The 23,023-nt window shown below is 47.6% G+C and overlaps 1 protein-coding gene across 4 annotated transcripts in view; it reads left to right on the top strand.

Moving 5' to 3' along the window:
* Positions 1 to 23,023, top strand: part of LOC125453823 (collagen alpha-1(XVIII) chain-like) — a 284,767-nt gene that overhangs the window by 149,576 nt on the left and 112,168 nt on the right. For all 4 annotated transcript variants that reach the window (XM_048533814.2, XM_048533813.2, XM_059647079.1 and 1 more), the window contains 2 exons: positions 10,233 to 10,774; positions 21,031 to 21,108. In XM_048533814.2, coding sequence (XP_048389771.2) covers positions 10,233 to 10,774; positions 21,031 to 21,108 — 620 coding nt within the window. The remainder of the gene's footprint in view (positions 1 to 10,232; positions 10,775 to 21,030; positions 21,109 to 23,023) is intronic.

Here is a 23,023-nt window from a genome sequence, read left to right as displayed (position 1 = left end):
TACCCATACAGGGGCATTTAAAACCAGGAGGAACAGTTTAATGATAAGGTGTCTCCCAGTGAAGGTGTGGGTGAGGATGAATTTCTACCCTCAGAGGTTCATGAGTCTGGAATTCTGTTCCCAATGGAGGTTGGGTCTTCGGTTATGTTCAAGGCTGAGTTAGACAGATTTGTGTGCAATATTGAAGTCGGCAATTATTGGAGTAGAGCAGGAGAGTGGAGTGTAGGTCACCACTAGGTCAGCCATGATTTCATTGAAGCTGGAGATGTGAATGGCTACAGTCATAGAGTCATACAGCATAGAAACAGGTCCTTCGGCCCTCCATAACTACGCCAACCTCAAACTACACTAATCCCATTTACTTGGCCCAAGTGTAGTTTGAGGTTGGCGTAGATATGGAGGGCCGAAGGACCTGTTTCTATGCTGTATGACTCTATGACTGTAGCCATTCACATCCTGGCATTTTAAGTACTCATCAAGATGCACCTTAAATATTGTGAGAGTCCCTGCCTTCACTACTCACTCGGGCAGCGTGCTCCATATTTCTACCGGCCTCTGGGTGGGAAAACCCTTCATTGGATTTCCGCGAAACCACTTGCACCTGCTGCCTACCCACTCCTGCCCTTAATTCTCACGCCGTTGTGTACGTGAATGCAGTGATCGATGTTGAAATAGATAGTTTGTTCGTACAGCAGGCACAACAGGCTGAAGGGCCGTCAGATGCTGCGATTTTCAAAAGCAGAATTGTCACCATCACGGGGTCCCCCAACCGTCTACGCTCTGAGGGTTACCGTTGACCAAGTGAATACAGACTCCACCACCCCGAGTCCTTCAGTGTGGCTGGGTCCAAATGTTGGAGCTCCCACCCTGACAGCCCCAGAGCTGTACCTACACGGCACATGGGGTGCATCTCACCTCTGCCTTCTCGGGGGCAGAAAGGATAGGCAACGGCCAGCAAAGGCCACGTCCCTCAACTAGAATAAAACAGGAAGGAAACCTGATGGTGAGGACATCACTACTGATTAGCCTTGGGAGGAGATGGAGTGTAGGACAGTGAAAGTGTTGTGTCTCATTACTGTAGCCGCAGGGACGTCCTGAATTTGACTGGTATTGGAGGGAGATGCCAGGTATTGACCACACTGATGGGACCATAAAGTCTCAGGGTCCTGAACGAGGGCATTGGTCTCACTGAGCCTTTTAATCAAAGAGCCACCCACTATCCCAGCTCGATCGCACCTTGGTCTCCTTCGTGCTCGGCGATCGGAATGAGTAAATTAGTTGCTAGTTGATTATTTGGTAGAATAAAGGTCGTCAAGCATGGCGGGGTTGTTGGGGAGCGATGCTCATTTGAAAAGGCTGGAACAAACAGGACGGGCCAAGTGGCCTCCCTCCTGCAGCGAACCAAACCTGTGATTCTGCCAGAGCCTGGCCTGACTCGTAAGCCATGACAAAGGCTCTCAATTCCTTTCCATGACACGGCCAACCGGGAATCTTCCCCCAGTCCCGCCAGCTAGTCCCTGGTGTGTCTGGGAAGGGTTTGCAGGCTGAGACTCAAACCTGATTGGTTGTGCTTCGGCCATCACATTCCAGAGTGGGGTTTGCACCCGGGGCTTCTGGTTCGGAGACGGGGGAGACTACCCACTGAGGCCCAACCCATTGAGAATTCACAGCGAGCTTTCAGTACCTGGGGGAAGTTGGTGATAATTATTTCTTAACATAATGTTACAAGTGCCTTCACACAGGAATGGAGAAACTGTAGCCATTTTTATGGCCTATTTTGTTAAAGGCCATCACTTCATGCTGAGTAGAGCTCTGATAAAGGGTCTAGGCCTGAAACGTCAGCTTTTGTGCTCCTGGCCTGCTGTGTTCATCCAGCTCCACACTTTGTTATCACTTCATGCTGTTCCTTTTATTTTTTTGCTCTATCTCTCGGCACCGTGTCGGCAAGGGCCACCCAGGCCTGTACAGATCTTGGACGCTGATTTACTCCTTAATAAAGCCTCAGTTATTCCCACAGCAAAATCTGGGATCCGACAGGGCCCTTGAGCACATTGTCTTCCAAGGACAGTGTCTCCCCAAACTTTCCGAGAGAATCAGTGACTGGCCACCCTGGAGCAGCAAGGTTAGAGTTAACTGGTAGGATGCCTCTTTATGCATAACTTTGCTCTGACACCATTTCACTCTCCTTTTTCAGATAAAAGGCAACTTGTCTGTCAGCAAGTAAAAGCAGTAAAACGAAAAAGAGTGCAGTCACAACCCGATCAAAGGATTACAGTTTCTCTGCAACCCCATAGCTGCACATTATACTCACTGTTTCTCAATGTCTTGAACTATTCAGTAACGGCTGTTTGAGTTGGCAAAGATAAAATTCTTGAAATCGGACATCTGTTGATATCCAGTTTGCCCCCGGACCAAAGCTTCTTTCCCATGGAAGTTCACCGGGAAAGGTCACAGGAGCTTTGTTCCCAGGCCTGTTCCCACCTGTACAATGTGATGTGGAATCTCAAGGGAATATTGCTCCTTCCCAAAGGAACCTCATATTCCAGTACTGTTCCAGGGGGTCTCTAGAGAATCCCCTGTAACTCTAGCCGGTTGCACTTCGGTGAACTTAGACTCCCCCCTTCATCCTTGAGGATCAGAATTAGTAACTCCCCTTTTTTGTTGTGGAAATCTGGCACTTGTTTACGAAGTGCAAAAGTGTCGATGAGAAAGCAAGCTTGTGCTTAATTGCACAGTTGGTTTATACACAGTGGTTGTTCTCAGGGTTTGCGCAGTCAATTGCTTTGTTCTTCCCTGGGATGTGAGCATCAATGACAGGCCCAGGATTTGGCCCCCATCCCTAAACTCCTTTGGGAAGCAGACGTCAAGCCTCCTCCTTGAACATCCTCAGTCCACCTGCAGCTAAACCGACAGTGCTCTCCGACGGGATCTTTCAGTATTTTGACCCAGCGACCATGAAAGGGCGGCGATATATTTCCAAGATAACAAAGTGTGGGGCTGGATGAACACAGCAGGCCAAGCAGCACCTTAGAAGCAGGAAAGCTGACGTTTCGGGCCTAGACCCTTCATCTGCTTGGCCTGCTGTGTTCATCCAGCTCCACACTTTGTTATCCGCGATATATTTCCAAGACTGGAATGGGGGCTGTGTGACGTGCAGGGGAGTTTGCAGTGTTTCCATTTATCCGCAGCCCCTCTCCTTCCTGCTTGCAGGGTTTGAGATGGTGGCATGGCGGTCACGCTCTTAGACTAGCAATCCGGCGACCCCTGCCAATTGTTCTCGGGGCAACGGGTTCAAATCCCACCCTGGCGGATGGTGGAATTTTAATTCAGTTCATCAATCTGGAATAGGAAGTTTGTCTCAATGGTGACTGCGAGGCCAACAGTTTGCTGTAGGCACCCACCCAAGTTCACTAACTTCCTTTAGCAAAGCCGTGTCTGCGTGGGTTTCCTCCCACGGTCCAAAGATGTGCAGGTTAGGGTGGATTGGCCATGAGAAAAGCAGGGTTGCAGGGACAGGGTAGGAGGTTGGGACTGGGTGGCCTGCTCTTCAGAGGGTCAATGGGCTGAATAGCCTGGTTCTGCACTGTAGGCACTCTATGGGGATTCTACGAAATCTACCAGCCTTACCATTACATGTGACTCCAGACCCAAAGCAATGGGGTTGACTCTTAACTGCTGTCTGAAATGGATACAGCAAGATCCTTGGTTGTATGGAAGTGACCCGGTGGAAATCTGATTGTTCTTGAAGTTTGCAAACTGATGCTGTTGGGGCACACTGCTCATGAATTCACCTCCCGCACATACCCCCACCCCCACCTCTACCGTTCCCTGGTTAACTAGGTAACAGAGTGTCCATCAGCTCCAGGAGGACCTGGGAACTGTGCAGCCAGTCGTTTGTTGGAAAGTCAGCTTTGTGTGGGAGCTTGCGTTTCCTTCCTGTTGCTGATGAACTGGTCGCAAAGCACCTCAGGCGAGTGGGATAATTGAGATTCTTCAACATCAGATTCCCGGGCCGACTGCCTCTGACTCCCTGAATATGGTGTTCCGGGACGGTCCCTACCATGCGTGATCGATGACGTTCGGGTTCCACATCTGTTCATATTATCCCGTCTACCTAGCTTGCCAGCCTTACCTCATTGATATTACTGTCCCCTTGTGTCAGCAGGTTGTAGGTTCAGGTCCCACTCTGGGCCCTAAATCCAAGCTGACCCTCCGAATGCAGTACTGAGGGAGTGCTGCACTGTCTTGTGCATTGGCTTTCAGAGGAAGCTTTGAACCGAGGTCTCTCTTACTCTCTTAGGGTAGACTCGAGAGATCCCAAGGCACTGTTTTGACATGCAATATCCCAAGTAGTTATCCTGCCAGTAACAGATTCTCCGGCTGTAAGCACGTTGCTGTTTGTGGAATCTTGCTGTGCATTGATTGACTGCTGGGACAGTGGCTGTCCTTCATGTAGCCGAGCTTGTGAAAAGCTCTGTACAAGCACAAGCCAACGCGCTGGTTGCTGGGTCAGGTTCCTTGGACAGGCCAGCGGGACGCTTGTGAGGTGTGACCTTGGGCGGATTGCAAAACGTTGGGAATGGAATCCCTGGATCTGCCAGAGCTGGCTATTGCATTCTTAGGATAGGAGGACTTCCCATTTGGATCGAGAGCCGCAATTGGATCAGTGGGAATGCTGTATTTCGTGAAAGGTTGCATTGAAAACAGCTGGAAGGAGCACTGCATCCTTCATTGTTGGCAGTTCAGTGAGTCCAGAATGTACTAAGTACTTTTTCTCTTGAGAGTATACATTGTTCTCCAATGTTATCTTTCATACTGTTTGAGCACATTGCTGCTTTATCTCAGTCCTTAATGATTGGCTGCTTATCCTGGAATTGTACCCTGTGTGCTAAAACAAAAAGCCCTCATCAAATCCCCTCCAAATCTCGAACGCCTCAATGAGACTGCATCTCTAACTCCTAAGAGTTGGCCCGAGCTACTCAGATTCTTCCCGTTGGCCGATCCTTTTATCCTTGCAAATTAATGAACCTTTCCGTCCAAAGCAATAGAAATGGAGATCAAAGCTGCAAACAGCTCTCCAGGTGTAGTCTCTCAAAGGGCTTATACGGTAACGGAATCTTAAAACGGGCGACTCATCTTGCAAGGTGATTTGCTCGTTGGCACTTGACTGTCTGCTGTGCACAAGCCCGGATCCTTCTCGCATATTTAAGAAGCGCCAAAATTACAGGGAAATCCAAAAATCCCTTCATTTGCATTTCTGTTCTACTCCATGCCCTTCACCCATACTTTTGGAGAGGTGTACTCAATATAAATAGGGCAGCGTTTGTAGGCACTCACCACTGCAGTGTTCTTAACTCTGAAAATGCCTGCAAGAATGTGGCACTGGTGATAAAGCATGGAAGAATTGTTGTACCTTCAAATAGCCATCGAGTTGCATCGAACTAGAGATAATGGGAACTGCAGATGCTGGAGAATCCAAGACAACAAAATGTGAGGCTGAATGAACACAGCAGGCCCAGCAGCATCTCAGGAGCACAAAAGCTGATGTTTCGGGCCTAGACCCTTCATCAGAGAGCTCAGAAAGTCAGCTTTTTTGCTCCTAAGATGCTGCTTGGCCTGCTGTGTTCATCCAGCTCCACACTTTGTTATCTTGATTAGATTTCCATTAGGATACGGAAGTGGGAAGCTGGGGTAGGCCAAGTAGCTAACTGTGTCAAGAGGTCAAATTGCCTGTTCCTCTCTTGTGTTATTGGGCTGTTGAGCAGAGGTGAGGGGAAGAGCTGGTGGAGGGTGGATGGTTTGGAGAGTCTGGCTGTACGGGGGAGCGATGCCATTCTCTTGACCTGGGCAGTGCGCAGCTTCATGCTGTAGTACAGGCAGCTGGCCTTTGCTTGTTGAAGTAACAAGTTCTGATTGTGATCAGCTGTAACGTAACCAGGGCTTGGGTGGGGTAGGGGGGTGGCGGTGGGTGGTGGAGTGTGGGGGTGCCTGTGGATTTTCAGAGAATCACATCTTCATTTCCATGATCTCCCCACCACCCTCGCCCCCTTGCCAATATTTTGTGCAAATGGACGGATTTGAACGTGTCCATATTCGCCAGTGGAACTCATTCTCCTACTCATCCATCAGTTCCACAGATCAGAATTTGGTGGACGTACACACTTGCGCCTACTGCCGGGGTTCAAGTTTATAAGGAATGGCATTAATTCAGGCCTGCTTCACGATCTGATTCGTCGATTAATTCGCCTCTGCGCCTTAGGCCCTGTGAACAACTTCTGTCATGTTCAGCAGCGCTCGAGTCTATATGGTCAGTGTGGTGTCTCAAGTGAGAGCTGCGTGGATTTGAGGCTGCACTGAATGGCTGGAGAATTTCATCCAGGCAACGAAGAGTTAATGGCATGCAGACCGACTTTCAGAGAATGTGTTGAATTGAACCTCATGACACTGTAACTGGGCTTTCCAAGTGACTGAGTGGAGTTCCGAGAGCGTAGCACAGTCACTCAGTTGTTTCTGATGAAGGGATTATTGTCAATGAGTTCAGCCCTCTGTATTTTTTCGGTATTTATTGACAAGATTATGCAAGCCATTCCCTTCTTCAGCATTCAGAATTCCGAAGCCAAAAATTGGATCTTGAATTTACTGCATAACAATGATTTGTGAAGTACTGGTGGGATTTATCCCCCTGAGTGTATCAGCCCCTCCAACTTTAGAAACTCTGTGTTCAAAACCAAGGCACCTCTGACCCTTGGGCTTTTCCCAGTTATTTGTGTCTGCTTTACTTCTCACTCTTGTGCCTCTTGCCTGAGGTGATACCTTGTCGGCAGCTGTAGTGTTGGATCAATGGAAAGATTCTTGGTAGTGCAGATGTGCAGAGGGATCTTGGTGTCCATGTTCATAGATCCCTGAAAGTTGCCACCCAGGTTGATAGTGCTGTTAAGAAGGCTTACGGTGTGTTAGGTTTTATTGGTAGAAGGATTGAGTTCCGGAGCCGTGATGTCATGCTGCAAACTGTACAAAACGCTCGTGCGGCGTCACTTGGAATATTGCATGCAGTTCTGGTCGCCCCATTATAGGAAGGATGTGGAAGCATTGGAAAAGGTGCAGAGGAGATTTACCAGGATGTTGCCTGATCTGGAGCGCAGGCCCTATGAAGAAAGGCTGAGGGACTTGGGTCTGTTCTCATTGGAGAGAAGAAGGCTAAGAGAGGATTTAATAGAGACATACAAGATGATCAGAGGATTAGATAGGGTGGACAGTGAAAGTCTTTTTCCGAAGATGATGACGTCAGCTTGTACGAGGGGGCATAGCTACAAATTGAAGGGTGATAGATTTAAGACAGTTGTCAGAGGCAGGTTCTTTACTCAGGGAGTGGTAAGGGCGTGGAACTCCCTGCCTGCCAATGTAGTGAACTCAGCCACATTAGGGGCATTTAAACAGTCCTTGCATAAGCATATTGATGATGTTGTTTGATGTTCTGTGTTGTATCCTGCACTCTGTTCTCTTGCCCTGATGCATTTGTACGGGACAAAATGCCTGTCAAGCATATGAGACAACCCTTATCGCTGTATCTCAGTACACGTGACAGTAATAAATCCAAGCAATTCAAATGGCTCACACCCAAAGGTGGTGGAGGATTATGGAGTGAGAGTTAAGCTGGCCCTGTGGAATTGCACACAGCACAAGAACGTGCCACAAAAAGCTGCATTTTCTAAATATTTACAGGAATATTGCGATGTAATGGAATTAAATCAGCTGCAGTGTGTGCATGTATTTTACCGTGCGATTTTGTATGTGTGAACTGGGAATTCCCTACCTGCGGGGGGCTATAGTTATGTCATTACATGGCCTAATGGATTGTCCGATAGACACGTCCCTTCTCTCTCCCTGTCTCTCTCTTGTTCTGTCAGTACCACCCCCAGAAAAGGTATTGGTGACCGTGGAGTTGTGTGTTGGCCCATGGTTATGGTTGGCATGGAATCGCAGTGGTGTGCCGTTTCCGTCTATCTCTCCTCTGCTTACTGCCTGCCATTGGTATGTGTTTTGAAGGATTTACAGGTGAATGCCCACCCTATTTGTCCGCATTTTGAATGCTCCTCCCATGGCCATCGACTCTTTGAGTTCAGGACCTTTGACCTAGAACTCCTGACTCAGGGGCAGGGTCGCTACCCACTGCCTTAGGATCATCACCTCAGATAAACTAATGTGGCAAACCTTCCTGTCACCATGATGGAGAGATGGGAGGAAGGATTAACATGAGCAAAACAGTTTCCTTCGTCTTAATTGTCACGTCATGTTTAAGCCAAAGGAATGGGGAGATAAGATTTGCTGTAATTAAATCTGCTCGTGTTCATGATGATGGCCCTCTCCACGGTGTGGGTGGATTGACTGATACATTGAAAATGTAAGCCATTCATTGCCAAGCTAGGCACTGTGCTGTACTCATTAGGCGGCCGTTTGGGGGATCAGCTGCTGTTGGTCTTAGGACTTGATGAGATCAGTTCTTTACTGCCGGCTCCATGAGATCTTAAGATGACTAGCGGCATATTTTGGACTTTCTCCCACTGGCCTTAACAAAACCAGATTTGTGGTCAGGTGTGGTGTGATGTCCTGTGAGGTGTTATACGAATACAAGTTCTACTTTTGATCTTTCATGTCCTCACTATCCAGATAAGCAGCTAACTTCAATTTCAATCCCATTGGAAGATTTCACAGCCGGTGCTACTTTGGACAGGAAATGGGATGGCTCCAGTTTATTCCACGGTTATCACATAGACCTCTCATCTCCAGCGGACGGGTTTGAATCCAGTCCCATTAGCCTGGAACGTTTGCTTTCTCTGACAGCTGTAGCAGTCTTTCTGCACAGACTGAATCCGAAATCTAGCACACATGGGTCTATGGGACAAGCTGTTCATGTCAGTTTACAGTAAGGGAGGAGGGTAACCTTTGCTGGAGATGATCCAGCTACCAGTCGTTAAGAGGGAGGTGGAGCAGGCTAATCCCATTGAGCAGGACCCCTGAAGGGTAGGTGTTTCAAGGAGGATGTGACGTCAAAGGTAATGGTAAAGTCAAAGAGGATTGGGGCATCATGGTAACAGTTACAGAGGACGCCATTTGTGACTTTAGTTCAAGCTGTTTCATTGACTGTGGTGGTGGTGGTAGTAGAAAGCTGATTGGAGAGACAGAGTTAAGGAAATGTAGGCATTGAGTTGAAAGTTGATGCCATCTCAAAGAAGTTCAGATCTTAAAAAGAAAGGAAACAAATTATCAAAATAAGCATTGAAAGTTTGCCCGGGCTGAGGGGTCAGGAATTTGTTTTTCAATGGGCTTGGCAATGGCAGTTTTGAAAGGGAAGTAGATAGCCCATGGAAAAGAGAGAGAGGGAGATCTTTAATTGGAGCTGGGAAGCGAAGAAGATGATCTTGAGGTAAATGGAAATGGAAGCAACTGCCGATGGCTCTCTTGGAACAGGGTGAGTTTGAAAAGGGCAAGCAAGTGGATGGAGGAAAAATGAAAGAGACAGAAAGAAGTAAGTAAAGAAGGAGTGGAATCCTGAATAGCCTGGGAAATGTCAGGGACAGGAGTTTGGAATTGGATTGGTTTTGGCAGTGCGATATGCTGGCCAGGGCTATGTGGTGTAATATTGAAGCAGGCACATTAAGATGGCGCTAGACTCCATTGCTGGTTTTCTGAGAGTCTTGGTGACGCACGTCTTGAATTTGGTCGATATTGGCAGATGCTTTTATTCATTTGTGGGACAGGGCATTGCTGGCTGGGCCAGTATTTCGTACCCATCCCCAGTTGCCCTTGAGAAGGTGGTGGTGTCCCACAATGCCATTAGGGAGGAAATTCCAGGATTTTGACTCAGTGACAGCGAAGGAACAGCGATATATTCCCAAGGCAGGACGGTGAGTGGCTTGGAGGGGAACTTTTCAGTTACTTATCTCTGCCCTGGACATACAAAAATACATTTGTAGAGGAAGAGACTTTGTTGGTTGTCCTACTCTTCCTGGTCAGCAATCATTGTCTGTTAATGTTTAGGGTCAGGTCAATGCGTGAAGAGTGAGATGTTTAATGTCTGTGAAGCTGTATTCCAACATGAGTGAGGAGTGGAGAAGTTGGTGATCGATTTTCTTCTTGCAGAATGGAAGTTTTCCATCCTGACAGCGTTTGATGGTTTAACATTTGATGTTTAATAAGTCTTGTTTCTTTTCTTCCTATTCCCTCCTGTTTAGATAAGGACCATTCTGTGTCTCTGCTACAGTTGCTGGGAGATCCCGCTCCTGAGCAGGTCACTGTGGAGTACGGACCCGACCAAAACCCAGTGTACAAGTTTGGCCCCAACGTCAACACCGGGCAGCTGGCCCGAGCCTACTTCAGAAGCCCCTTCTTCCGTGACTTTGCGTTGCTCTTCACCATCAAACCAACATCACCCAAGAGTGGTGTGCTCTTTGCGATCACCGATGCCAGTCAAACTGTCATCTACATTGGAGTTAAGCTGTCGGAGGTCCAGGGTGCGTCACAGGACATCATTTTCTATTACACAGAGCCTGGCTTCCAGCAGTCCAACGAGGCTGCACGGTTCAGGGTGAGCAGTTTAACCAACAGATGGGTCAAGATCGCCATTGCTGTGGTAGGCGAGGCAATTAGCCTGTACCTGGACTGCGAGCTGCATGGCACCGAGTACTTTGAAAGGTCTCCGGACGAGATGGAGATTGATCCGTCCTCTGGAGTCTTTGTCGCTTTGGCGGGTGGCGCGGATCCTGATAACTTCCTGGTAAGTGCCTCCGCAGTGATAGACCAATACTGGGTTTGCAGTGTAGAAAGGGACCATTCAACCTGTCGTGTCCATTCTGCACTCAAACCTCCTCCCATTCCACTTCATCGTTATAATCCTCTAGTCATGAGAACAAGAGCGTAACAGTGCAGGGTGTGATTGAATCTTCCATTTTTAATGTCAAGCTGGGACCAAGGGGTTTCCTTTCTTATTGACTCTTGCCCGATTAGGACCAGACTGAATCTGTGTTAACTCCTTACGTTAAAAGGCAAGTGACACTTTCCCACAACACTCCAGAGAAGCCAGGAAACTGGAGATTGGCAATCAAACCCATCAAACTTGTGCCAACATGCAATCAGATCATGGCTAACCACATCAACCCACCTCAGTTCCACATTCTTCATCCTCTTACCAAATTAAACAGCTGCCCAGGGTTTGACATTTTGACTGGACACTTGGCCTCAGTAGAGTTTTGGGGTAGGAGACTTGTGCCCTGAGTATTTATATCCTGAGTTAGCTTCCTTTAAGTATCCGCATGTTATTCGCTTCCTATGTGGTGGGAAGTTCTGCTTTCTAAACGTGCTCTCAGTATAGATATTCCTCCTGTGTTCATTGAATTTACTTTACAAATGCAGCTCCTAGTTTGGGATTTCTGTACAAGTGGGAGTGTTCCGTACATGCCTGCCCTGTCGATCCTCCTAACTACTCAAATGGGTCACCTCTCACAGCCTTCTCTTGTCTGGAGAAAAGAGCTCCATTCATTGGATAATAACGGATCCAAAATAAAACTCCCTTTCCGATGAAATCGCTGTGCGATAACAGAGACCTAGAATGTCAGTCTGTGATGTGGTCATGGTTGTCATATTTGATTGCTTTGCTACTAAGGGTTTAGTGTGTAACTTACAGACATGACTCTTTGGTGTGTGATTGGGGTCATTGGCTAAATTGACCCTTCATTACAGAAGACGGCAATTGATCTCAATGGGAGCAGCTCTGCCTCACTGCCAGGGGGATGGTTTGATTAAGTTAACAAAGGACGACTGACTAGAATATTTTGCAGCTATCTCTAGCTGCAGAGGGAAACCTGAACAGTTCATCTATTGCAGAAAGAAGCACTGATGTAAAGCAAGAAGGCCAGGCACCATGGACAGCAATGTTGTAATTACAGGCTAACCTGCTTTAGTCACGACGGTCGAGGTACAAAATTTGGCTCAGGACCCTTGCAATTCTTCAAATAATGTAAAGATGTCCACGTGAAAGTAGAAAGTTTAGTTTAATGTCGAACCAAAAGGAACTGTTCCTCGGGCAGTGCAGCGTTCCTTCAGCAGTGCTGCTGAAACATCAACTGCGATGACGTGTTCAGATCTCTGGGGTAGGATTTGAACTTGAGATAACAAAGTGTGGAACTGGATGAACACAGCAGGCCAAGCAGCATCTTAGGGGCATGCTGCTTGGCCTGCTGTGTTCATTCAGCTCCACACTTTGTTATCTCAGATTCTCCAGCATCTGCAGTTCCCATTATCTAGGATTTGAACTTGCAGCTGTCTGACTTGGGGGCAAAAAGAGTACTGTGAAGCAGGCATGGCCAACACACAGTGTCACTTGTCGGACAGGCTCACTGTGGGAATGGTAGGAGAATTGAAGCATCATTCCCTTTATTCACAGCCAAGCTGGGCTGAAGGCACTGCAGTGTTTTACAATGATGCAGTCGGTAGCATGTGGAACATGTGGGACTGTTCTGAATCCAATTTGCAAAGCAATGCCAGAAAATGAGTAAAAAGTGTGAGCAGGGAGGAACTAATGTTGGAAGGTGTTCAACCCTTGTGTTTTTAGTAGGATGATGCAGACAAAATGTTCTTTATTTTGTTTAGCTTAACATTGGTCCGATACTTTGACTGTTGTCCATTTGGGACACGTACCTCTAATGGGATTTTTGATTACCAAATAAGTGGCTCCTGAAATAACTCCACAGAGGCCAGTATCCCATCACCAAGTCACCCGTTATTTACAAGTGGAGAGTCTTTGACACGGATCCAGCTCCGTCAGAGCCAACTCTCAGGGTAAACAGGATGTCTGACACCCCTGTTTATATCTAACAGCCAGGGATCCCTGATTGGACCAGATTAACAGCCCCAATCAGGGAACTCATATTCTATGAGGTCCATCTGGCTGATCTCATTATCATCACTACGTCCCTCTCCCCCTGGGCCTGAGGACATAGCCTACTACTTTTGCAGCTCCTCCTGGAGCGTTTTAGCACTAGGTCAGGCTCCATCAACTCTGCCTCCGATACAGGCAACGTGTAATGCATAATATCTCACGTCTTGCGCCCAGAGTGTCTCTGGAAAAATTCATTCTCCTCTTCAGGTGGAGAAGGCCTCAAGGTGGCAACATCTGCTGTGTCCATCTCAGATTCCGAGGTATCTTCAATAGTTGATAGAGGGAAAGAGCCCACAGGTTTTGGAGGAGTTGGAAAGGCAGTTGATGAGCCAGGCATGTTTTGCTCCTGCACTATTGGCGAGTTTGCAGCTTTCGTACGGTCCGTGTGCTTGTTCCGAAACGTTGCACCTACCTGAACTTTATGTGTCACTGGATCTGACCCAGCATCAACCATGCCTGTTATCCGTGCAGGGCCATTCTCCTGGTTCCTACACCAAACTTCGGAAGTCCCCGGAAGTGAACTGTCGCTCTTGCCTAACAGAGCCTCCCCACCGAGGTCTGGGAAGATCAAGTTAAACCTGGTGCAGAGCCTTCTCCCCATTAGTGACTCTGCTGGGGCTATCCCTGTAAGTGCATGAGGGCCGGCCCTATAATCAAACAGGAACCACAACAGTTTGGTGAGTGATGAAGGTCTAGGCTGTTTCTTTAAGCCTGACTTCAAAACTTGGGCTGCTCTTTGTGGCAGAGCGTTGGATGATGGATGGTATGGAGCTGTCCTTACATGACAAATGCCATTTGACTTTAGGAAATACTGAAATTCCCTGTTGATAAACTGTGGCCCGTCATCTGTGACCAACACATCTGAGCGTCTATTTATTGCAAAAGATGCACTTAGTTTTTCTATCGTCGCCCCGGTGTTTGACAAATGAACTCTGTGCATGCCCAGCCACTTTTGAGTGAGCATCCACACTTACTGAGAGTATTGAGGTCATTGAAAGGACCTGCTTGGTCAACGTGTAACTGAGTCCAGGGTTTACCTGGCCATTTCCATGCATGTGGAGGAGCTGCTGGCGGTAATCTTGCCCTTGTTGGCACTCTGGCACTGCCCCACCAACGCAGCCATGTCTGCATCCAATCCTGGCCGCCAGACATTACCCCTCATCAATATCTTCATCATGTAAACCCCTGGATGACCCTGGTAGATCTCAGCCAGTATCTGGCAGCGACCTTTGCTCAGGATGATCACTCTTGCTCCCGACAATAATAGGCCTTTCCTGTGATCTGGTCTCTCCGGGTCCAGAAAGTTTCATTTCTGGTTGCGATGGCCCTTTGTTTTCCCTGTCACCACCAGCTGTTTCAGTTCTGTCAGGACCAGATCTTTCTGCTTCCAAAGTCTGATATTGTCAGCTGTGACTGGAAGTATATCTGGAAAATTTAAAGCCATTACAGACTCTTGCAGTGACGGTATAGTGAAGGTGTATCTGCCAGTGGGAGGCAGCTCAATGCAGCTGCATTTGCTACATGGCCTCCTGGACAGTGTTCCAACTTGTAACTTTACGCACTTAGTGTTAGAACCCACTGCTGAATTTGGCCTGAAGCTATGGGTGACGCTGCCTTGTCTGCTTTAAGTCAACCTAGCAGGGGTTTGTTTTCTATTCTTATTATAAATTTACATCTGTAAAGGTACTGCTGGAAATCCCTGACTCCAAATATAACCGCCAAACCTCCCTTCTCTGTATCTGTGCGTATTTACACTCTGCATTAGCCAAAGTGCTGGATGCCTACTGTATTGGGCGTTCCTCTCCATTGGGCCACCTATGAGATAATACTACCCCGATGCCATATACGAAGGCGTTAGATAACAATACCAGCTCTCGCTTGGGATCACAGTGTGCCAACAGCTTAGAGGATGATAGCTGTTTCTTTACTTCCCTGAAGGCTATGACTTGGCTATGTGTCCATTTCTAAGGCTGACCCTTTAAGAGTTGATGTAGCGGTTCCAGGATGGAGGCCAGGTTATAGATGAATTTTCCATAATAACTCACCAGCCTAAGGAAAGACCTAAGCTCTGGTACAGACGTGGGAGCTGGGGCTCCTTTGATCACCCTCACTTTATCTTGCACTGACGTAAGCTAGTTTGGTCAACTCTGTGGGACATGTAGGTTGCTAGGGGCACCTGGAACACAGATTTTTCCCTTCTAAGGCATTTGCCTGCGCGGGAGAAAGATCTAAGGACTATGTCCAAGTTCTCCAAGTGCTCTTTTGTGGTCTTCATCTAGATAAATGGTGACCTGGGGCAGACCTTGTAAAATGTTCTCCATCATCTGCTGAAAAATTGCACACACTGATGATACTCCAAATGGCAGTCTTATAAATTAGTACAAACCCGTTGGGGTATTAATTGCAGCTTAATTCCGGGAATCCTCATTATTATAAACGCACATGGTTCATGTCCAGCTTCTTGAAGGACAGCCCCCCTGCCAGCTTTGTGTGTGAGTCTTGTACATGGCAGATTAGGTATTTATCCACATGTGAAGAGCAGTTTATGTTAGTTTGAAATCCCCACGAAGGTGAACTGACCCACCAGGATTCATAATCATTTAACCACTTAACCAAATGTTTATTTTGATTGGTTCTGATTTGGATATTGCTGAATAATTTAACTGTTCCAAACCAGATTTAGGCGAACTTTCCAGGGTGTGCGCTCTCCTGGATCCCAGTATGTGAGTTCTCTTGGTCAGTTCAGGACTGGTGGGACTTCCTTGCTGTCCAAAGTCCAAATACCAGCAGCAACTACAATAGCTCGCTGGCTCGGACTCTGAAGAAAACTTCAGCCTTTTGCCGAGGCTGGGCTTTGTTTTCGGGTTTTGCTGTGGGCTGATCCAGAGTCTCTCTATTTCGGGTATATCCTGAGTGACACTACGCACCTGTCTGCAGTCAAGTGGTGTTCCCTAGGTTCAGTCAGACTGGTGAAGGTGACCTCTTCCATCAGAACTCCCTGTAACACATATGCTCCACTTGCCACATTTTCCAATGATAAAGCCAGATGTAGTACCTGTTTGAAGTCCAGTTGGGCTTCAGCTAGTAGGCGCTTTTGATGATCATATCATTAGTCCCACATACCAAATGGTCTCTCAGTATCCCATTAAGGGTAAACCAAAGTCACAGGCCTCTGCCAGGCAGCTTAACATCGTCAAAAATCCTGATTTGGTTTCCCCGATTCTCAAATTGCCGTGTCAAACCGATAGTGTCTCAGAATTAGAGGAGGTATGGGGTCATTAATTCCTTAATTAAATCCGTCAACTCTTGAAATATTTTAGTATCTGGTGCCTCTGAGGGAGTTGTGCACCTAATTACCAAAAAAGCTGGGGGTCCACGAGCTGTCAGGAGAATTACTCGTTGCTTTTCATCTGGTCCAATGACATGTACCTGGAAAAAGTAATGCTTTCTTTCTACATTTTGGGCACAGCCTTTGACAGCAGGATCAAACAAGTCAGTATTCCCAAATAACAGCATGATGCCAGAAAAGCTTGCCCCAACTCAAGGATGACTTGTGAGCGAATTTCTTCAGGGGTGTTTCTTTCTTCTCTCATCTCCATTGAAATAACTCCACAGAGGCCAGTATCCCCCATCACCAGGGCACGCTTTATTTGCACATGCATAGCCCTTGACACTGACCCAGCTCCCTCAGAGCCAGCTCCAGGGTGAGCAGAATCTCTGACCGTCCTGCTTATATTAGTCAGCCAGGGCTCCATGATTGGACCAGATTAACAGCCCCAATCAGGGAACTCAGAGTCTATGAGGTTGACCTGGCTGACCTCATTACAAGCACTACACTTGCGTATGTGTGAAGTGCCATTTCCATATTGGCATCATCTCCACAGTTTATGAAGATAAACTCGGAATGTTGTACAGAACGCCATAAATGTTTACATGAGTGTCCTGTCACTCTGGCATTCACACACTCATTTGTTGGCATTTAATGTCATTTTTAAATTATGTGAAATATATGAGTCGTCTATTGGTGAGCAGCTACTATTGCTCAGTTTCAGCCAATGCTTGCTGCTGCACTGGCCTGTATATCATAACCCTACATCTATATAAATTGCAACTCCCCCCTCAATATAGCCGTGTTTGTGCATCGCTATAGAAGTAGAACAGACCGATAGGTGTGCTAATTTGACAGCAAAAAGATTTTCAGGGATTTATAAAGGTTTGATTGTAATTCTGTAGTTCAGCACAAGCATCAGTTTCACCCTTTCCCTTTTAGACTCCTTTCCTGTCCAAATGCCCACGGCTCACTGGGGGAGAACCCATCTCTTAAAGACAAAATCAAATGAACGTCACTGCTGGAGCTGTCCTGGTTGACCCTGAGACGGCTCTGCATTTCCAGTGCTGACGTTACAACCGCTCTCCGCATTAACATGATGTCCCACCTTGTATCCTGTGATTTCTCTCTCTCAGTCATTAGATGTGAGCATTTTGTCAACATTGAATATTAACAAAACTATCCAGAATGGAACGAGACAAGGCTGAGGGGTGTCTTAACTGAAAAGTATAAAGTTGCGAGTGTCCTGGCCAGAGTAGACAGGAAGCATTCGCTTTCTTTTCTGGCACAGATTTTCCCAGACCAGTGGAGACTGGTTTGGAGGCAGGGACTGGGGAAATAGAGTGGTACTTCCCTACGTATTCCCATAGCAGAGGAACACTCATCAGGCTGGAATAGTAACAATACTGGCCGCCCGTCTCCATGAAACCAACTCGGGTCCTCAGGTCACAATGGGGGCTGATTTTGCAGTGTCACCTGAAATTGCCCGCCCATGAACAGTAACCCACCTCTCCCTTCCCCATCGTGTGCAGAGAGCACTAGTTTGTTGGAAGCCTCATCCCTGCGACTGGCCACGGTGGGGGGGACATCACAGCGGCTCTGTTTTCTGTACTGATGAGCAGCTTTTGTTCATTCCCAATCTCATGTTCTCAGGCGATTTCGGGGAGCTCTGTGGAGCTTGTTCAGTGTCTGAACTCCAGCACTGGAAGTGCGGGCTGTCTGACGTTCCAACTGCTCTCCTCTTTCTGCCTTGGATCAAGAGGAGCTCCGTTCTAAGATGTTCCAAAGACTTGGCCTCCATATCAAACTTGTCTATCAAATTTGGTCATGACCCTGAGCCATCTCAGATGTCATTAGCTCAGATGACCAAAGGTTCAATCAAAGAGCAGGATTTTAAGAAATGTCTGAGGTAGAAATGCAGACGGGTGGAAGATTGCAGTTCCAGAGCCCATGGTGGAGTGTTCCAATTGGGAATATGCAAGATTGGTGTAGATACCTCAGACAATTGCAGAGCTGGAGGGGTTTGTAGAAAGGCAGGCAAATGAAGGGATTCGAAAATAAGGATGAGAATTTTAAAATCAAGGCTTTGCTTGATGGGAGTTTAATGTAGGTGGTGAACACCAGGGTGATAAGAGAAAGGGAGCAGATTCAGGCGTGGACACGATAGCTTTGGGTGCCCTCAAGCTTGTGAGGGGTGGAATGTGGGAGAGCAGTGAGGAGGATTTGGTATGTGTATATATATAAAGGTGTATTAACGGTACAAATGAAGGCTCCAGCAGCAAAGAGACCATGATTTGAAACTGTCTATTATTTGTAATTTGCTCTTGTTCCTCTGTAATCCTTTTATTCTCAAAGTATCCCGACTATGTACTGTATCCACATTGCCATGATATCATCTGCCCTCAATCAGTGAGACTGTGAGCCCTATAAACCCCAGTGTGGGCTTCCTTTGATTTTGATTCCCATTGTCTGTGTTCTTCAGCAGGCACAAAATACACAAACTGGATTTACAAGTGAAGAGCAGATTTGTCCAAGGACATATACTGGCAGTGAGAGGTGCAAGTTAATGATAGCAGCAAACGATTGAAACTCAAGGGACGCTAATGATGTTAGTCAGTCGCCAAGGCTCAAATCCAATTGCAATCTCCCAAATCTTCCTCACTCTTCCCACCCATTCCCGTTCCTAGCCCTCCCGAAGATTGACCTCTTCACTGCCGTTAACGTCTTCCCTTTCATTCTTCTCCACAAGCAGCAGGCCTTGTGCGCCCCAATTTTATTAGCCTGCACTCTATTACAAGCCTTCTGGTGGGTGATGTCTGTCCAGCTCATTGCTGGTGTGCAGTAAATCAAAATAAATGAATTGCCCTGGGAATTCAGTGGTCAGTCAGCTGCCCGGAGGCGAAAGGAATGTGGCAGAGAGAGAGAGAGAGAGTGCATTCATTCCAATCTTCCTCAGTAATGGTCCCGTCCTGTCAGAACGCTGTGTAGGAGTCACAGCAACATAGAAGATGTCAGCACTAAAACACCCGTGGATTCACAATCAGAATGAGACTCTGAAGCGTGCTTTGAATATCTTGCGCTTTGAGGAAATGTGAAAATCGTGGGTTTTCCTTTATTTTCTGCAACTTGCGAGCATGTCCTCTTGGCGATCCTGTCTCCCAGTAGTTTGACATGCTGGAATTAATTCCTGTACAAAGTGTGAAGGCACCCTGAGTGCATTGTTCCCTGGTATTGCCACCCCACCCCTTCCCACATTGCTTGTTGTTCCTCACCAGTGATGTCCAGTTCCCCACAGGCTGGCGTCAGGTTGAGGGCAGATGCTACTTGAGAGGGTCCAGGTTTCCCGATCACGTGGGGGTGGACCTGGGGGCATCAGGGGTGTTGTGGGGGTGTGGAGCTGGGATAGAACGGGCAATCCACGTTTGGGGTGTCACGCTGCTGAAGCTGGGGAGTTTACCCTTGGAGCACAGAATCGCCTGGATCGGCTGCTCCACCTCGGAGGGCAGCAGGCAATTGAAACGAAAGTGGAACACGTTAAGTCCAATTTTGGCGTTGTGCCAACAGTGCTCCCACCCAATCCTGCCACCGAAATGGGGATGGGGGAGGTCTGTCCAGGCTTGGCCAGGGAGGCTATCAGAACATAGAGGCTCCATCTCCCAGAGAGGGGCCACAGCATCACTGACTCACCCTGGAGTGAGAGTTACCTCCCTTCTGCTTCGAGAGGCCCGTAGGCTTTCTGCCCAAAAGCTTCTCACGGTAAATGTGCTCCTCCACTCTGAGACGGCCTTGCGGTCGCACGCTTGCCCCCTGTCAGCCCCTCCCCACCAGGAGCACCGCGGAGTGTACGGAGCTGCCCCATGTCTCTGTGGCTGGGCGTGCGGCCCATTGCCCTCGGGAAGGTGACTGGTGGATAGGATGCCGCCTGTGGGCAGGTTCTCTGGTGAGTCGCGCTGCTGATGCGCATGGGCCTGAGTCTCCCATTCGGTGCCAGCACGTCATTCTGAAAATCTTGCGTTTACTCCAGCCCAATCGGTCGAGTGGACAATCCTGTTCACACCCCTCGGTCGGACGTGTTCTGTCACACCTGGCGGATGGACGTCAAACCAGAACTTCTGGCTCAGAGACAGGGACGCTACCGCTGCGCCACCAAATCCTCCAATACATAGACATTGTCCAGAACTGCTGACAGAGATAAAAGAGGCTCGAATGTAGTTGACCACGAATCCCTCCTGTTCCTACTGCCTACACCTGGAGCTTCTGGCTTTCCGAGTCAGGGATACTACCCGCTGCCATCGTTACTCTAATCAAACTGCCCAGATATGTCATGGGATTTGAATCCAGAGCTCCTGGCTCAGAGTTAGGGGCACTAGCGCTATGCCACAGGCACCCCCATTGGACCTCTGTTTGCTCAGACTAAATCTAATTACTCAGCAGTTATAGAAGGTAAAGCACTGCAGAGTCTTAAAGCAAAGAGGCACTTATTTTCCATAAGCTGTAGTTTATTGCATGATGAGTGTTACATTGACTAGTTGGAATGAATGACAGATTCTATCAGGATCCTGCAGGATCCCACACTAGATCTCCTCTTCTCCAGCCTGAGATTGTGTGACACTATCTGATTGGGTGGTCTGCGATGCGGCTTCAGTTTTAAGAATGAATGTTGAGTTGATTAATTCTCTTTAGGAAGAAGCACTGCCTCGAAGTGACACACAGGCTGTTACACGTCCCGTCCATAACCTAACATCTCGTGGTTTCCTTTTGGTTCCAGGGTTTCATCGCGGATCTGAAGGTAAAGAAGGATCCCTGGGAGGCGCGGCTTTACTGTGACGAAGATGATGATGGTGAGGTAGGTGGATCCATGGCTGTCAAATAACAAATGGGAGAAACTGGATTGGTCTATTTCGCCACAAATCGTAAATATCTCAGTAAATTTCATTAGCTGTTGCAGTGTCGACATCCCCACTTTGCTCTGTGTAGCATCAATCTCCAATCTGGTTTGCATGCGCCTTCTGTTTCGATATACGTGGTTTATAGTCATGACAGAAATTTGCTGCAGGAGCAATAGCTTGTGCCTAAGCACAAGGAAGGAAGGAGAGAATCACATCAGCAACACCACCAGCCATGTTTGCGGGAGGGCTGCGGGGGAGATTATCGATGCGCTGGATGGCACAGGTTACACTTGGTGTAGCCAAGTTGATCCAGGCCACTTGCAAACGATGTCGACCACTTGGGAAAAGCAGGAGGAGCAGCTTTACAAAACCTGGGTTAGGCTGCACTTGAGAGTATTGCGTTCAGTTCTGGTCGCTACATTACAGTGAGGGCGTGGAGGCTTTGCAGAGGACTCAGAAGAGAGTTACCAGGCCGCTGCTGGGGTCGGAGAGTATGAGCTATAAGGAGAGGGTAGACCAACCTTGTGTTATTTTCTCTGGAGCAGCGGAGGGTGAGGGGAGACTTGAAAGAAGTCTATAAAATTATAAGACACATAGAATAGGGCTGACGGTCAAAACCCTTTTCTCAGCGTTGAAATGTCTAAAACTAGGGGGCATGCATTTAAGGTGAGAGGGGGGTAAGTTCAAAGGAGATGTGAGGAGCAAGTTATTTTTACACAGAGAGTGGTAGGAGTCTGGAACGCACTGCTAGGGGTAGGGGGTGGAGACAGATACGATGAGGGTGTTTAAGGGATTTTTCGATAAGCACATGAATATACAAGGGACGGAGGAATATGGACCAAGGGCAGGCAGAAGGGATCAGTTTAATTTGGCATCATATTCAGCACAACATTGTGGGCCAGAGGGCCTGTTCCTGTACTGTACAGTTGTGTTCAACAAACCTTGTTTCAAATGGTAAGAAGTTGCAAGAAAACACTGAACCCATGTGACATGTTGGGCTGTCTTGTTTTGGCTTTTGCTGGAAGTTTAAGCCCGGAAGGAGCTCTGCAGAGTATGTTGCAATGAAAGTGGGTCAGTTCCCCGGTGTATTTATGGGAGGGAGGGCAAGAGGGAAGGAACCACAGTTGGCAGAAGCTGCGGTGAATCATTGTTTCCTACAACCTTTAGAATAAACAGGATTTAAGAGGCTTTAAGAGTTCCTTAGTAATGATATCCCAAAACTGCAGTAAGCAGCTTGATTAATGTGAATTTGTGGTCTCCACATCTGTCTTTGAGCTTTGGTTCCAGGCAGAGCAATGGAAGTGAACTTTAGAGCAGATTGCCAAATGACCCTGACTGAAAGCAGACTTGGAGTCCCCCACAGTATGCTCGTCGAACTCTGTACTTAACTCACTGTCCCCCTTGTCCCTCAATTTAGCCATGCCCGCTTATGCTCGATTGTAAATAAATGACTTCTCACAGCCATTTCTCCTTCTGCCACCTTCATGGTCTGCTAGTTATATATTGTTAAGATGCACAGAGCAATGTCTATTTAAGCACCTCGAGCACTTGAGAAGACAGCTGGATCACAGGGTCCGTAAGCAGGAGCCTTGAGTATGGCTGCATTCTCTGAATAAAAGGGGAAGAAAAGGATTTTCATCTAGCTGCACCATCTGACCAGAAATTCATTCATCGCATCACCGGGGCCATTCAGTCTGGTTTTTGGAAAATCTACTAATTCTCTCTGGCACTGTGTCCCTCCCAAGATAAGGGACTACAACATGCAGCAGAGGCAGGGACAGTATACCAGTTGTTGGTTCTGTGATGCCCTCCCAGAGTTCAGGTGATAACTTGAACCTCGAATGGGGCTGACGAGATTTGGACAATGAGAGT

The sequence above is a fragment of the Stegostoma tigrinum genome, chromosome 7 (genome assembly GCF_030684315.1).
Source record: "Stegostoma tigrinum isolate sSteTig4 chromosome 7, sSteTig4.hap1, whole genome shotgun sequence".
Classification (NCBI taxonomy): Eukaryota; Metazoa; Chordata; class Chondrichthyes; order Orectolobiformes; family Stegostomatidae; genus Stegostoma; species Stegostoma tigrinum.
The sequence above is the reverse complement of the archived record's forward strand: the minus strand, read 5'-3'. Positions and strand labels throughout refer to the sequence as shown.